Raw genomic sequence first — 16,844 nt, 5'->3', positions numbered from 1 at the left:
GAGGCCGAGGTGGGCGGATCACGAGATCAGGAGATCGAGACCATCCTGGCTAACATGGTGAAACCTCATCTCTACCAAAAAAATACAAAAAAATTAGCCGGGCGTGGTGGCAGGCACCAGTAGTCCCAGCTACTCTGGAGGCTGAGGCAGGAGAATGGTGTGAACCCGGGAGGCGGAGCTTGCAGTGAGCCAAGATCATGCCACTGCACTCCAACCTGAGCAACAGAGCGAGACTCCATCTCAAAAAAAAAAAAAAAAAAAAAGAAATGACTTGAACAGTGAAAAAGTATCCTCAACGTCAGGATATTAATGTCTCCCATTCGTTCAGAGGGTGGGACTACACCTGTTTCTCTCAATTTGATTAGTGAATTAGGTAATCATAGAGATATGCCTGTTCCCCACCTATTTTTTAATTACACAAGTGATACAGGGCCAGAATAGGGTGAGGCAAGTGAGGCACTAGAGTCAAGGCTCTAAAAAAAACCCCCCCAATAAATAATATTTAAAAAATCAAATTAATAAAAAAGTCCATGATGAAAAAATAAAGACAAGATCAGCATTACTGGTGTTTTCCTTTTGTCTCAACTTCCAACATGGCTGGGCAATAACACTGAATAATATGAAAATATCATCCATATAAAAATCCAAATTATTCAGAAATATGAGAATAACAATAATGGTTAACATGAATATGACTGTGTGCTAGGCACTATGCTAAGTGTTTCAAGTAAAGTAACTCAATGAATACAAATACCACTAGTTACTCATCATTAAACCGAAATTGAGTGACTTGTGCCAAGCAAGTGATTGGTAGAACTGAGTCCACTCAAGGCAGCCTGATCATAGACCTGTGGTCCTATTCTTCAAACTGCTCCACCAGTGTCCCCCATGTGATTCAACCTAATTACCTGTAGGTACATGCTAAAGATGCAGACTTTTAGGTACAATCTGAGATATACTGACTCAATCACTCATGCTGAGGTTTGGAAATCTGCATTTAACAAGCACCCACTTTTTTTCCCTTTTCTTCTCTCCCCACAATCTCATTCTGCCTGAATTTCACCATGGTTAAGAGTTTGCTTACCCTCTAACCCTCATCTCTGTATGGCTATGTTTCTACTTGCACGTCGTCCTAACTTCAGGAGAGAAGGTCTATAAATATAACGCCTCATGGTTATCTTTTCTTCAAAGGGAAATCAGTGCTAACAGCATGCCTTAATGCACTTTTATTTTATAATCATGTGATCACGTAGCCTTTATTATGGAAACACTGATTGTTGGTCAGTAAAATGCTTCTTTCCCAAGGGCAGAACTATGACCACTTATAATGAATAGAATTATTGATACGATTGGATTTAAATCTACCACCTTTCAATTTGATTTCTGTTGGAAACTGTAGAAAATAGTTTATATCTTTTCTATCTTTTCTTCTTTTTCTCTTTTCCTACATTTTGGGGATTAAGTAAATATGTTTTATAATTCCATAATAACTATTGACTTATTAGCTACACTTAAAAAATTGTTTCTTAGGGCTTATAATGTACATCTTTAGTTTATCATAGTTGTCTTCAAATAATATAATGCCATGAAGACCCTACTGTACTATACTCCCTTTCCTCTGCCTTTTACATTATTCTTATCATACATTTTATTTCCACATACATTATAAAACCTATACTATATTGTTATTACTTTTATTTTAAACAGTCAATTATCATTCAAATATATTTTTTTAAATGCGAAAAAATGTTTTTTATATTTACTAACATCTTTGCCATTTCTGGTGCTCTTCCTTGTTTTTGTGGATTCAAATTTATATACATCATTTTCCTTCTGCATAAAGAACTTCTGATAATACATCATTTCAGCTTTTGGTTGTCTGAAAAAGTCTTTAATTCACCTTCATTTTTGATATATATTTTTGCTGAATATAGACTTATTGGTTGACAATGCCTTTTTTTTTTTTTTTTTTCCTGAGATGGAGTCTCACTCTGTTGCCCAGGCTGGAGTGCAGTGGCACAATCTCGGCTCACTGCAAGCTCTGCCTCCCAGGTTCACGCCATTCCCCTGCCTCAGGCTCCTGAGTAGTTGGGACTACAGGTGCCTGCCACCATGCCTGGCTAATTTTTTTGTATATTTAGTAGATACGGGGCTTCACTGTGTTAGCCAGGATGGTCTTGATCTCCTGACCTTGTGATCTGCCCACCTCAGCCTCCCAAAGTGCTGGGATTACAGGCGTGAGCCACCGCACCTGGCCAATGCTTTTGTTTTAATATGTTAAGGATGCCATTTCATTGTCTTCTCACCTTCTGTAGTTTCCCAAAGGGATTGTGCTGCCATTCCTCCCTTCAGTCTTCTGTATGTAATTTTTTTTTCTCACTGGATTTTTAAATCATTATTTTTATTACCGGTTTTCAGTAATTTGAATATGATGTGACTTGGACTGACTTTATAATTATTTTGCTTGGAGTGTGTTGTGCTTCATGAATCTGGGGGTTTGTAGTTTTCATTAAATGTGTGATAAAGTTTGGCTGTGTCCCCACTGAAATCTCATATTGAATTGCAGCTCCCATAATTCTCACATGTCGTGGGAGGAACCCAGTAGGAAGTAATTGAATCATGGGGGTGGGTCTTTCCAATGCTGTTCTTGTGATAGTGAATAAGTCTCAGAGACTGATGGTTTTATAAAGGGGAATCCTCTTACACATGCTCTTTTGCCTGCTGCCATCTAAGAAGTGACTTGTGCTCCTCATTCTCTTTCTGCCATGTTTGTGAGGCTTCCCCAGCCATGTGGAATTGTGAGTCAATTAAACCTCTTTCTTTTATAAATTAACCAGTCTTGGGTATGTCTTTATTAGCAGTGTGAGAACAGATTAGTACAATGTGGAATTTTTTTTATCATTACTAAAAAATATTTTTCCTCCCCTTTCTTGCATGTTAGACCACTTAATTTTGTCCCACAATTCACTTATGCTCTGTTTTAGCCTTTTATCTCTGTGTGTTTTATTTTGAATATCTTCTGTTACTATGTCTTCAAATTCACTGATATTTTCTTCTGCAGTGTCAAATCTGTTGTTAATTTCATCCAGTTCATGTTTTATGTCAGAAATTGTTTGATTCAAGTCATTTTTGTATATTACCTTTTTCTCCTCATTATGCTCATTTTTTCCCTCTACCTTCTTAAACATATTGAGGATATTTATAGTAGCTGTTACAATATTCTTGTCTACTAATTCTATCATCTTTCCATTTCTGGGTCTATTTTTATTGATAGATTTTTTTTTCCTTAAAAATGGGTCATAGTTTCTCACTTACTGGCATGCCTGGTAATTTTTGACTGGATGCCAACATTATGAATCTTACATACTTGGGTGCTAAATTTTGTTTTATCCTTTAAATCGCGTTTAGCTTTGTTCTAGGTTGCAATAAATTACTTGTCATTTGTTTGATGCTTTTGAGAGTTGCTTTTAAGTTTTTTAGGGCAGATCTAAAGGCAACCTTTAGTCTAAACTAATTTAGCCCCACTTCTAAGTCAATACAATACTGAGAACTCTACCCAGTTCTCCATGTATTAGAAAGTCTTTCCACTCAGTTCAACTGGAACCGAACTTTCTTCAGCCCCATGTGAGCTTCTGAAATTCTTTGCCTTCTTTATTCCCTGGCCTTGGATAGTTTTCTTTTACATATATGCACATCAGTACTCAGCCAAAACTCACAGAAACTCCCTCTTCAGATCTCTGGAGGGCTTTCTTTGTGCAACTTTCTCCTCTCCTATATTCTTCTGCCACTAATTCTAGCTACTTTAGCTTCCCTGAATTCCAAACTCTGTTTCCTCCATTCAGAAAAACTTCTAGCTCTATTTTGGCTCTCTGCTTCTGCACTACATCCTGGAAACTCTCCAGGCAGTAAGCTGGGAGCAATGAGAGGGCCACTTTACTTGTTTCACTTCTTTCAGAGATCACCTGGCCTATGCTACCAGTTCCCAAACATTTGAATAACGTAGTTTCACAAGTTTCCTCCTCATTTTCTACTTGCTTAAGGTAGGAAGATAAATCTAGTCTACACTGTTTCATCATGACTAGAATTAGAAGTCCTCTTAAGAGTAGCATTATATAAACAATTAAGATATATATATATATAACATAATCTTTATCACAATAATTCCATTCCCATATATTAGAAAAATTGAAGCTTAACAATTTGCAGTTGCAAAAATATGGAACCAGCACATATGCCCATCAATCAATAAGTGGATAAAGAAATTGCGTTATACCATGGACTACTATTCAACTATAAAAAGGAACTAAATAATGGCATTTGCAGCAGCCTGGATGAAATTGGAGACCATTATTCTAAGTGAAGTAACTGAAGAATAAAATATGTGGGGTTTTTTTGTTTGTTTGTTTTTTGAGACGGAGTCTTGACCTTTCACCCAGGCTGGAGTGCAGTGGTGCGATCTCGGCTCACTGCAGCATCTGCCTCCCGTGTTCAAATGATTCTCCTGCCTCAGCCTCCCGAGTAGCTGGGATTACAGGCACCCACCACGCCCAGCTAATTTTTGTATTTTTAGTAGAGAGGGGGTTTCACCATGTTAGCCAGGCTGGTCTTGAACTCCTGACCTTGTGATCTGCCTGCCTCGGCTTCCCGAAGTGCTGGGATTACAGGCGTGAGCCACCATGCCCGGCCTAAAATATGTTTCTTACTCATAAGTGGGAGCTAAGCTCTGAGGATGCAAAAGCATGAGTGATACAATAGACTTTCGGGATTGGAAGAGGGAGGGTGGGGGGTGAGGGATAAAAGACTACACATTGGGTACGGTGTACACTGCTCGGGTAATGGGTGCCTCAGAATCTCAGAAATCACCACTAAAAAACTTATTCATGTAACCAAACACGACCCGTTCCCCAAAAACCTATTGAAATAAAAAAGAAAGAAAGACAAGGCAAGAAAAGGAAAATTAAGCCTTAGGTAGAGAAATTAAATAATGGTGAGGAATGGTGTAACATAGTGGTTGAGCGCATGAGTCGAAAAACAAGCTATTATTCTGGATTCAAAGATTAGCTTTTTCACTAATTAGCCATATGACCTCTGTGTATTTTTGTTTTAACATCTATGATAATAATAATATTTAAATCCTAGAGCTATTATGTAGGTTACATGTTTTAATATACATCAGGTGCTTAGAGCAGTGTCTGACAAATAGTAAATTTTCAATAAATGTCAGTTTTTTAAATTTCCGAAGTCACGTGGCTTGTGGTAGAGTAGGGTCTCTCTAACTTTAAAGCTCATGCGCTTTCCCGTATTTTATGCTGCCTCTGAATAGTGAGGCTCATGAACATGCTATTATTAAGACCTAGTTGGAATCTTATATGGGCACTTAAAAAAGAAAGAAAGAAAGAAAAAGTCACTTGTGGTATCTGGCTTTAAAAAGTCTTAATCTTTGATCAGCTAATGTACATTGAATATGTTGTTTTAGGTTCTGAAGTATCCAAACAATACAAGTAGCTATTTTATGATAGAACGTTACCCCTCAGTAACACATGTTAATTTAGAAACAGTGACCTGGGTCTGGGAATACAAAAGCTGAAGCTGAAGGGTCCCAGATGTCTCTGCTTCTGCCTACAGAAGGCCAGTGCTTTGGTAACTTTGGCAAGAAAATAAGTGCAAATATCTTGGATACCTCATTTTTTTTTCTCCGTTTCCACTTCAGGCCACTCTTTTGCCTTACACCCACATTATACCAGTTCAACTCAAATTCAACTCACAGCCCACACAAATGTTTTAGATGGCATCCTTGCCTGAATCATGATGCCTGTGGGGGCTGGACTGTTTTCTGTAATTTCCTTTCAGGGTCAAAAATCTATGAAGGACTACTTCAATGAACGATTAATCTCTTTCAGGAGATCATATTTCTATTTAGATGTCTTAAGAACATAGTAAAAAAGACATTGGACCTTTCCTCTCTATTAAAAAAAAAAGAGCGAGACAGAGACACAGAGAGAAACACAGAGCAAAAGAGAGATTTTACCTTGTCCTTTTATTTGTTAACACTAACTGTCAAAGAAAACCTGTATAAAAGCCCCCAGCATATTAAAGAAGGTAAAACATTAGAGAATTGCAGAGCCATCCTTCTTACTTCTTTTTTTTCACATGCTTCTCTACATTGTTAAGCTCTTAAAATGACTGTCTGTTGTTTTCTTACTAATGTGACCTTCTTTTCTCAGAATTCTTCTTAGTTGATGTGACTTTTCTACCAGAAGCATTTTTTTTTAAAGACCAATCTCTTTTTCTTACAATCTGGGGTTACTTCAGGGCTTCAAGGTTTTAGTGGGTTTAATTTTTTTTAAAATTTTTTCATTTCTTTTGTGTCTCTGTCATTTCCCTTTATGATTACATCTGAATGGAATTTCTTCACTTTAATTATAATTAACCAGCGTTCTTCACAACTTGCTCCCCAAGCAATGAGGAGCAGCTGGTTGATCCGGGAGAGATAGGGAGGCGCTGAGATGAAATGAGCTCTCTTCCTTATGTGGAGAAGTCCTGTTAGGAATCTGCCATGTTTAAATGTAAGTTCCTTTGTTTGTTTATCTGCAATTGCATGCCTGATCTTAGCTAAGTAAAACCTGATGAAAGAGAAGGGAGACTCACATCAACATCCACTCTTTTGTTTTCTTGGCCCACTAGGTATGTTTCTCCAAGTTTCTGGCATTTCATTTTAAAATTTATTTAGAGCAATTTTTCTGTTGCATATCTAAAAGCAAATGCATTATAAGCTCTTTTGCTTTTTCAAGTGCAGCTTTTCAAAATGTTTAACTTCGTGATATAAGAACAAAAGATTTGTGTTTTATAACTGTTTTCTTTTTTGGAGTGGTGGAAATGATGGGTATTTTAAATAATCAGAGCTGTAATCTTTAATGAAAATTGCATTCTAAAAGCATTCATGGACAATAAAGTGTTTTCTTTTGGGGTTTGATGCATTCTTAATCATTTAGCCTTGATTCACAAAGAAATTCTCATTCAATAGTTTTCATTCCCTAATGAACCATCTGAAGTGAAGTAACTCATTCTTCTTACACCGATCAATGCTTGCACAGATGGAGGCAGTCAAATAAATTGAAGCAAAATGTTAAATGACATGTTACCCTCATCACTCCTGAGGATATCACATGCTGTGGTCACTGCCCCATTCTTAGGGGTGTGCTTCTCCATACATTTGAAATGGAAGTCATTTGATTATAAATATTATATAGACCCACGAAGGATTGGTTGGAAACTGGAACACATTCTAGAGGAAGGGTTTATTGTGTCCATGATCTTCCTTATGAGACACATCTTGGTCTTACAGGTAGATATAAACACAGAAGAAGTTTGAGTAAATAGATGCAGAAAATGGAAGGTCTTATAACTAGAGGTTTCAATATGATTTAGAAATTGCTATATTCATGCAAGTGGAGAAATGCGTGTTTCTTTCCTTAGTGATGTTTTATATTCCACCTTATGTAGTGTCTATAGCAGCAGTTCTCTCTCTTGTTGGGGCGTCAGAATACATGCTGAACTCTTAATGTAACACAAATGTCTGAGTCCTATCTCAGACTTACTGAAGACAAATTTGTACAGGTGAGGCCTGGAAATTGAATTTTTTTTAAGGTCCACAAGGGATTTTGATAAGCATCCAGGATTGAGAGTCACACTGCATTCAAAATAATTTGTATTTTGTGCCACTTCACCTATTTACATTTTATAGAATTATCAGGATGAATAGTTAATTTAATAGTCAATTCATAGTCAATTTAAAAGATTCTGGAATATCCATGTAGATTTCCTTTAAATGGAGATTTAAAAATCTGTTTTGAGTATGAGATGTTATCAGCGAGAATGTCTCTTCTTTCCTTCTCTCTCTTTCTTCAGTCTTTTTTACTCTTAAATAAATAATCACCACTACCCCCTGTCTTTATTAAGGTCCATTCTGTCACATACCATGCTGGCACCTTTCTTGCAGCAGCTTGCTTACTCTTCACACTTACCCTCGAGGTAAATAGAACCATATTCACTATACAGGTGAGACCATTTGGCTTTGGGCAATTAGATCAATTATCCCAAAGCCAGAATTTACATGTATGCCCATCTGACTTCAAAACTTACTCTTTTTCATACCACTCACCCTCTCTGCTCATTCCTTTTCGTCCTTCCTAAACTTTCCCTCTCAGCCCCTCTTCCACTTCATTCTTTCTTTTGTTTTCTTTACCTTTCCTTGCCACAATATGCCTGTGTGAAAATTGAGAGAAAAGGGTGCACATGGCTCACAAAAGCTCTTGGTAACAATGATTGCCTCAGTCTTCTGGTAAATATTTCCACTTGGAGAGGTTCTCACAGTCACTAAGTTGACAAACCTTGGTTTGGTATCCTTTGACTAATGGAAATATTTATATTTTTTGACTGCTTCATTTTAAAGAATGTCTTGGGGTTTGCTCAAGAGAATATAAAAACCTGCTGTCTCTGTTTCCATTTCCAGACCCAGACATGACCCCAGTACATTGAAGCATCTGCTTTTCATTTCACATCTTTTTTATCTTAAGGACCATCCTTCTGAACTAGGGTTTAAATTAGCTCAATAAACAGCAACTGTGAGATGGAGATAATGAGGAGAGTGTCTTTGGCTAAGAAGTGGCAGAAATTACAAAACTATTTCCCTGGGATATTGAGGAGCTGTGTAACCTGGGCTTTAGTAAAGCCATCTATATTCATGGACTGTCATCTACACTTGCCACTGGACCCAAGGGCATCTAGCTGATTATCCACCTGTGCTTCTGAAATACTGCCAAAGAATTACTCCTTTACTTACCCCTTTCTCCTCTGATTCATTTCTCTAGGTGTGGCATGGGGGAAAGGGAATATGACTAATAATCACTATGCAAAGTAAGAAATGCATTTAAAAGTTGATACAGTATGGAGGAAAGGTGTGACCCTTTCTGCAGACATGAGGTGAGCGTATACTTGAGAAGTAAGACTACACATGGTATTTAATAGTATTTGGCTGGAAATTATAGAGAAGAGTATTTCTAGATTCAGGGAACACAAAAATGAACAACTTCTCTTGAACATTGGCAAGGATTGAATATTCTTGTCTAGCAAAATAATTTTGCACATAATTGAGGCTCAATAAATATTTGTTAAACGAGTGTTGGATCACAGAACTATAAGATCCTGGAGTTGATAACTAGAAGCTTTAGTGCAATGATATGGAGGCAGAAGTGTCCATTTCTGGCCTTACGACCTTGTGTAACTTTGGGCAAGCAACACAGCATCCTTGAGGTTCTGCTGCTGTAAAATGAGGTTTATGACATCTTCCCCACAGGTGGTTGTGAGGATTAAATGAAATGCTGTAAGTGAAAGTACTTTGTAAATTACAGACTATGAATAAACGATCAAGGAAACAGCAGGAACCCCACATGGCCAATATGTAACATTATTTAAAGGTTTGGCTGAGAGTCACAAAAGTGAAATTAATAGAGATAAGTTACATAGACTACACATTTTTGGACCTGAAAGCTATTGCTGATGTTGAAGACAAATAATTCCAGTTTACAGTAGATAATTGCTTCAGGGCAAGGATCATGTTTTATTAATAAAGGTTGGGCCTACTTAATCTTGAAATCTGAAACCCAAAATGCTCCAGGCCGGGTGCAGTGGCTCACGCCTGTGATCCCAGCACTTTGAGAGGCTGAGGCGGGCGCATCACTTGAGGTCAGGAGTTTGAGACCAGCCTGGCCAACACAGCGAAAACCCGTCTGTACTAAAAAATACAAGGAAATTAGCCGGGTGTGGTGGCAGGCACCTGCAGTCCCAGCTACTCGGGAGGCTGAGGCAGGAGAATCGCTTGAACCCAGGAGGCGGAGGTTGCAGTGAGCCAAGATCATGCCGCTGCACTCCAGCCTGGGCGACAGAGGGAGACTCCGTCTCAAAAACAAAAACAAAAACAAAACACAAAACTTTTGAGCACTGAAATGATGCCACAAATGGAAAATTCCACACCTAGCCTCATGTAATAGGTTGCAGTCAAAACACAGGGGCACAGCAAGCACACAGTGAATTTAACATCCGTAAGGGTTAAAAAGACCCTCCCACTTTCCTTCAGCGGCGCTGTATCTTTTCTGCGCATGCCCAGATTCCCCAGGCAAGCATGCCTACAAAGGGTAATAAAATGGCACTTGTGCAGGCTGAATCGCCAATCAACAGTAGGTTTTCTACGACATCCTATATGCATTACTCACTGTGTTTTTTTTTTCCTGTTTGTTTTTTGTTTTTGCTTATTCTCTGCTTTGTAATATAAAGATATTGTTGAAAATGCAAATATTTGAAAATCAGAAAAATTCCGAAATCCGAACCACTTCTGGTCCCAAGCATTTTGGATAAGGGATACTCAACCAGTACTTATATTTCCAGTTCCAGCAGGATCTGCCCCAGAGTAGATGTTCAGTGCATGTTTTAGAGGAGAGATAAAAGATAGATAAGTGTGTGGCTATATGGCTCTGGAGACATTTTTAGGTTCAGAAACGGAAAAGCAGTTTTTGATATCCTACTTAGCATAGCCAGTTTTAAAAGAAAACTCAAATCACAACTTTTGCTAAACATTTTTGTAAGACATGCAGCAGTTTATCTCATTTTTCAGAAAGATGATGGCATGAAACATTGCAGAGAGAACAGGGCTTGTTTTGTGTGATTGGAAGCTGCATTTTCTGAATTAGTATTATAGTCAGCCGATGAGATGGCACCAACTGTTAAATGATTGTTAAAGTAGAAAAGAGGTATAAAGACTATGCCATCAGCCTGTTTTCTCACATGCTATGGAGTAGGCACTGTGGTGGTTTCTGGCAATGGCAACCAATGTCCTTATCAGGCAATGAGGTGAGGAGGGAGAGATCTTTGTTGGAGGGACAGCTTCATACGTAATTAGGGGCAATTATTAATGAGACTTTAAATTCCAGGACTAATTTGAAGCCATTAGAATTTCAAAAGTACCAATTTAGCATATCTCACAATTTTACATGTTCATTTTGGTAGGCTTGAGCTTTTGTCCATGTACATTTTACATGCAGAATTATGTGTGTTTGTAGATAGGCATACAAACTATTAGCATATTGAACCTAGTAGCTCTTCGGTTGCACTAACTTGTTTTGATAGTCTGAAATCCCCTGTAAGGAAGCAGGATACAAAAATTTGACCCCTGGAGGCTAACAAGATAGACACGAAACCCTATGAAAACAATCCAGTTCCTGTTATTGCTCCCACGGGGAAACTTTCTTGGGCTATGTGAAGGCATGACTCAAAAGAAATAGAAGGAGCAGAGGTAGAGACAAAGAGATACAGTTCCTGGGCCTATATTCATGGGACAACACACATCAACAAAGGGTGCGTCCTGGTGACTGGACAGCCAGTCTCCAGTGATAACATCATAATTATAATGCCTAATGTGTAAAAGACCTTGGATTATGGGCAGAAGATGACTGTGGACACATAGAACTAACCTCATATAATAGGTTGCAGTCAAAACACAGGCACACAGCACACAGTGTATTTAACATCCATAAGGGTTAAAAAGATCCTCCCAGTTTCCTGGAATGATCTTTGGAACCATAGTTCTCATCAATTTGCCTGAGTTTGGTAGGTATGCCCCATCCCCTTAGCTTCTCTGATCTTTAAGACTTGAAAAAAATCCCTGGTATTGGGAGCAAATAGGAGTTCCTATGGTATTATTAGATGAACTGTGGGTATAGAAAGCCTCTCCACTACTTGTCAACAAATGTTTATTGACCAGACACTGTGTGCCAAGTATTTTTCTAGGTGCTTGTGTTACAGTGATGAACACAACAAAATACCAGTGTGCACAAAGCTTACGTTCTAGTGAAGACCAATGGCGATCAATTGACCAGACTAACATGTATGATAATGTCAGATAGGGAAAATATGATGAAGAAATATAAAGTAGGCTAAGAAGATAAAGATGAGCTGTCAGGGATTGGGAGACTGTTTTAGAGGAAGCACCAAGGAAGACATCTCTGTGCAGATGATAGTGGAAGAGAGAGCTGGGTGAAACGAGGGAGGTATCATATGAAGGTATGGGGGAGTGTTGCAAGAAGATGGAACAGCAGGTGCAGAAGACTTGAGTTGGGTCTTAATGAAGCAGAAAGGAAGTCAGTATGCAATAAGTGGAAGGATCACAGGGAAGAAAGATAGATGAGATTGGAGAGGCAGGCAGCAAGAGAACCAGAGACCCCTGTGCAGGCTGTGGTCAGAATTTAAATATCCTTCTAAGTGTGATGAGCAGCTCTCAAAGAATTTTGAGCAGGAGAGCAATATCATCTGATCTATATTTAAAAATCCATCTTTCTGCTACCACATAGAGAAGAAACTTCTTGTGGGTAGTCACAGTATAGCAGCAAGGAGACCCATTATCCCCTCTCATGATTAGCCTACAAAGAATATGAGCTCCTTAACACCTCTGCATACAAAAGTTCCTAGTGCTTTGTGTTGATAGATACTGAATTTATTCTGGAAGGGTGGGTGAAAGAAATGTCTAATTTAGATTAGGACAGAAATATCTCAGCCTCTCAGGGCTTAGGACTCTTCTTACAGATGAGTCTGTTCCCATGAAGTGTGAATTGGGTTCCTTCTGTTTTTCAGAGTTCCCTAAATGATTCTCTGTGATCATGGGAAAATACTCATAATAATGGCCATAGATTTTTTGGTGGGATATAATGGAGGAGCTGTGGCAGCACCATATGAGATGGAGATGAGGAGAAATTTGAGTCATACAGCAAGTTTAGCTTAAGGCTGGAGACCAAGACTGGATGGGAGAGCCATCAATTTGTTGCCACAAGTTGAAAGGTGCTTTGCAGATTTAAACCATGGAAGTTTAATTTTCCTTCCCCCTTGTCAGTATAAAATGTATTTGATAAGGTCAGTGAGTGTTGGATAAGAAACAGGTCTTCTTCTTCAATAGGCTCCTCCGGAGACTTGTCTTGCCCTGTATCAATAAAATCACCCTTTCCTAGCGAAATAAAAGAGACAATCGGTGCACGCTTCCTAATAATTTTGATTTGTGGGTGTCAGGTGAGTAGGTGAGCTCCTGCCCTTATTATAAACGCTATCTCTAGAGGAGACAAATGTTCTCAACTTTTACAGTCATGATGCAGTCATGCTTTGAGATCATCTGAGAAGTGCTGCAGAAGCACAAAGCATTATTACTATCATTATGGCAGTAATGACTATGATTAAAATGCAGTTAGGGGAGCTGAGGAGGAATGGTAGCTAAAGGTGAGTAAGCTTTACCCCCCATATGTCTGAGTAAGATTTGTAGTATCAAAAACATGCATGTGCGTGTGTGGTGGGTATAGAGAGGCAAGTGTGGGTGTTGAGATAGCATTACTGGAAGATGTGTACTCGAATCCATTTTAGTAAAACTGTGTTCAGAAAGCAATATTCCATTTTACTTAAAACATGGAGCATGATTTCTCTTTGTTTCAGTAATAATGTGTTGGTCTGAAACATGATTTCCCTGCATATCACTTTGGATGTGATGGTGACCTCAAAAGCTCTGGAGGCAGCAGGATGTTGTGATGTAAACTATTTCAGATATTACTCCAGCTGCTCTGGGGAACAAGAAGAGGGTATAACGGAAAGTCTATAGCTTGGCACCTATGTCATTTACTATGCTTACCCTGATTTCTTCCTTGATTACCATTTTTGGGAATCTGTAACTCTGAAAAAACTGATAGTCACTCATTCAGCAAACATCGAAGCATCATGCCTCCTGTTAGATTATAGGATTAATGGGATGTGTGTGATTTATTCTCTGCCTTAGACGTTTTACAGGTTGTGAGGGAGTCAGACAAGAACATCAATGGGTTTGAGGTGTTAAATTCTTCAAGCTCTCCCATTGCCTGAGTATCATAGCCACATTTGTACCTTGGAAGTCTCCCTTTGGGATCAGCATGTAGGATGGATTTAAGCGAATTGGACTGGAGGGCCTGCAGCCATTGTAGAAGTGCAGGTGAGAGATGCATACCTAACTGTTAATTCCTTTGAAGAATCTTTTATCCCTGAGACCCAAGTACTTGGCATTATTTATCATGTGATGAAGTAGAGGGAAAGAATTATTTGTAAGATCTGGATAATTTGTGTGGCAGAATGTTCAGTTATTTGGTGATATGGCTTGGCTGTGAGTAAAACAGAACAGTGAGTGCTCTCTTGCAGGGGTGGAAAGCGCCTGGACAATCCTTGTGAGTTTGAGGAATTCTGTGCCATTAAGGAGTAGACTTACTCAGAAATATTTTGTGAAAAGTTCTTGCAGAGGAATATTACAGTTACATGTAATATTTTAGACATGGTCCTAGATGTGGCCCAAGAGAGTGTGAACAGTAAGTACTTCTTTTCTACCAACATGAATTGCCAAGGAAAATTTTGGAGACCTTCTTTTGGAATTTGAGAATTATTCTAGAAGAGAGAGAGAGAAAGAGATAACGTGTGCCTTGACTGAAGTAGATACAGTGTATTTTGGTAGAAGATTCCTGGTGGTTCATTTCAGGCACAGGTTGAACAAGTAAACCATCTCATTGAGCTGTACAAGGTGTACTCTGTGAATCCTTCCCTATCCTGGGAAAGCAATAAAGTCCATGGCTTTTAAGATGACACAGTAAAACAGCTTATTGCTTTGAAAGTATAATTTTGAAAGGCTGAAGTTTGTTTTTGCATCACTGGGAAGACAGCAATCACTATGAATTAATGATGTAGAGCATGTTTATGGGGAGTCATGTTTTATCCACATGGAGATCAAACAGCTTTTGGGTACTTCTGGAACTTTGCTTGAATGCCATCACATTTAGAGGGCAAAAACCGTAATTACTTTAGCACCAACTTAATATTTGCTGGTAATTACAAAAGAGGCTTAATTGAGGTGGCCTAACTTCATGCCAGACCTGAGTTACAGAGTCTGAGGACTAGCTACTTTTTTATGCTCTCTGTGAGTATGGCAAAGAGGAATGACTTTAAATTGAACTAGGAAAGATAAAGCCAGTAAGCCTCTTTCTTAGTACAAGTGACATAACAAACAAATAGCAGAAGACTAATACCAAATCATCAAGAAAAAAATCTTGATTGTCTCTGTAGTGAGAACCTAAAAAAGCCTACCTTGGCAATACCAGACTTTTCTTTTCCTAAGAAAGTCGGTACTTTTTAGGGATCCTTTCAGGTGTGGCAAAATGACTGAATAAGTCATTTAAGTCCTATAGTAATACATTTTATCCATGTTATATTTAATTGGGAATTACCTTTGTAGAATTGGAAAAAGTATGGACCATTGTAGAATGTAAAGGTGATATTTATGGATTGCTTCCAGGCTTTTCAACTTCCATGTCAGGAAATATCTCTAACAGAAGCAAAAATAATCTGAAGCTACATGGGGACACAGTTCAGGATGTGAACTGAAAGGAAATTATTATGCCTGGCAATTCAGAATGTAAAACCATTCCCTTCTATATCTAACAGACAATATTCTTATGCAACTTCAGAAGAAGCAGAAAATGATCCCCCATTGACATACAAGTTTGATTAGATTGCTATTTATCAATACCTTCTTATAATAGGCCCCATGGTAAATGTGTTCATATGCATGATCTCATTACATCATATTTTATTTAAATGAGGAAACAGGCATAAGAGATTAGTGATTTTTTTTTTCCCCCAGAGACACACAGCTGAAATGTGACAGAACTTGGCTTAAAGGCTTAAAGCTTTGGACATTGAGGCTGAAGGTTCTTTCCTGTGCCATCTGTGGACTTCTGCTCTCACTGACATCTGCTGCTAACTCCCTGGCTGTCAGACAAACAGGCTGAGTCCTGGGCACCATCTCTACTTCCCTCACCAGCACCTTGATCCTCTTACCATCTAGAGACCATGTGGGTTCTGGCCTACTCATGGAATTAAAGACCTCTGTCTTTAGTTCTTTCACTGTTATCTCCATCTTGCCTCCAATGTTGAGACAAGAACTTCCAGGATTCCCTTTCATTTTCAGAAATTTTGGTTTTAGAGATCTTTTGGAGTCTCACTGTGTTGCCCAGGCTGGAGTGCAGTGGCACAATTTTGGCTCACTGCCACCTCTGCCCCCCAGGTTCAAGCAATTCTCCTGCCTCAGCCTCCTGAGTAGCTGGGATTACAGGCGCGCGTCACCACGCCCGGCTAATTTTTGTATTTTTAGTAGAGACAGGGTTTCACCATGTTGGTCAGGCTGGTCTTGAACTCCTGACCTCGTGATCCACCCACCTCAACCTCCCAAAGTGCTGGGATTACAGGTGTGAACCACCATGCCTGGCCAGTTTTAGAGATTTTCTTAATATACTGTTATAATGTTAAGAGGTGGGTTAGACTGAATCTGCCACTTCTAATCTGAAATATATTTCAAATATATTTCAAATATATATGTCAAATTGCTTTCCTACCATGCTAGCCCAAGCCACCACCTTGAAGGAGAAGAGTCTGGACTCCTTTAGATGGATCCCCATGCTTTGCTATTCAGTGTGGTCCATGGACCAGAAGCGTCTGCATCACCCGAGAGCTTGTTAGAAATGTGGAATCTCGTGCTCCACCTTGGACCTAGAAAATCATATGCATTTCAATAAGATTCTCCCAGATGTTCATGTGCAATTTAAAGTTAGAGAATTGCTCTTCTAACAGATCTCCCACACTCTCTTTGCCTCCTCCATTACATTCCCCCTCTTTGCATCCAGTGTGATATTTTAAAAATGTATAAACAATTGTATCATTTCTACACTTTAATCCCTTTAAGGGCT

The 16,844-nt window shown here is 38.8% G+C and overlaps 1 protein-coding gene across 1 annotated transcript in view; it reads left to right on the top strand.

Annotated features, from left to right (window-relative positions):
• Window positions 1-6,445: 6,445 nt before the first annotated feature.
• The window catches only part of DIO2 (iodothyronine deiodinase 2), a 111,126-nt gene continuing 100,727 nt past the window's right edge, over window positions 6,446-16,844 (top strand). Inside the window, exon 1 of the mRNA XM_054530315.2 lies at window positions 6,446-6,566. Coding sequence (XP_054386290.1) covers window positions 6,528-6,566 — 39 coding nt within the window. The 5' untranslated portion in view covers window positions 6,446-6,527. The remainder of the gene's footprint in view (window positions 6,567-16,844) is intronic.

The sequence above is a fragment of the Pongo abelii genome, chromosome 15 (genome assembly GCF_028885655.2).
Source record: "Pongo abelii isolate AG06213 chromosome 15, NHGRI_mPonAbe1-v2.0_pri, whole genome shotgun sequence".
NCBI classification, from domain to species: Eukaryota; Metazoa; Chordata; class Mammalia; order Primates; family Hominidae; genus Pongo; species Pongo abelii.
This window is presented reverse-complemented; position numbering and strand designations above follow the sequence as displayed.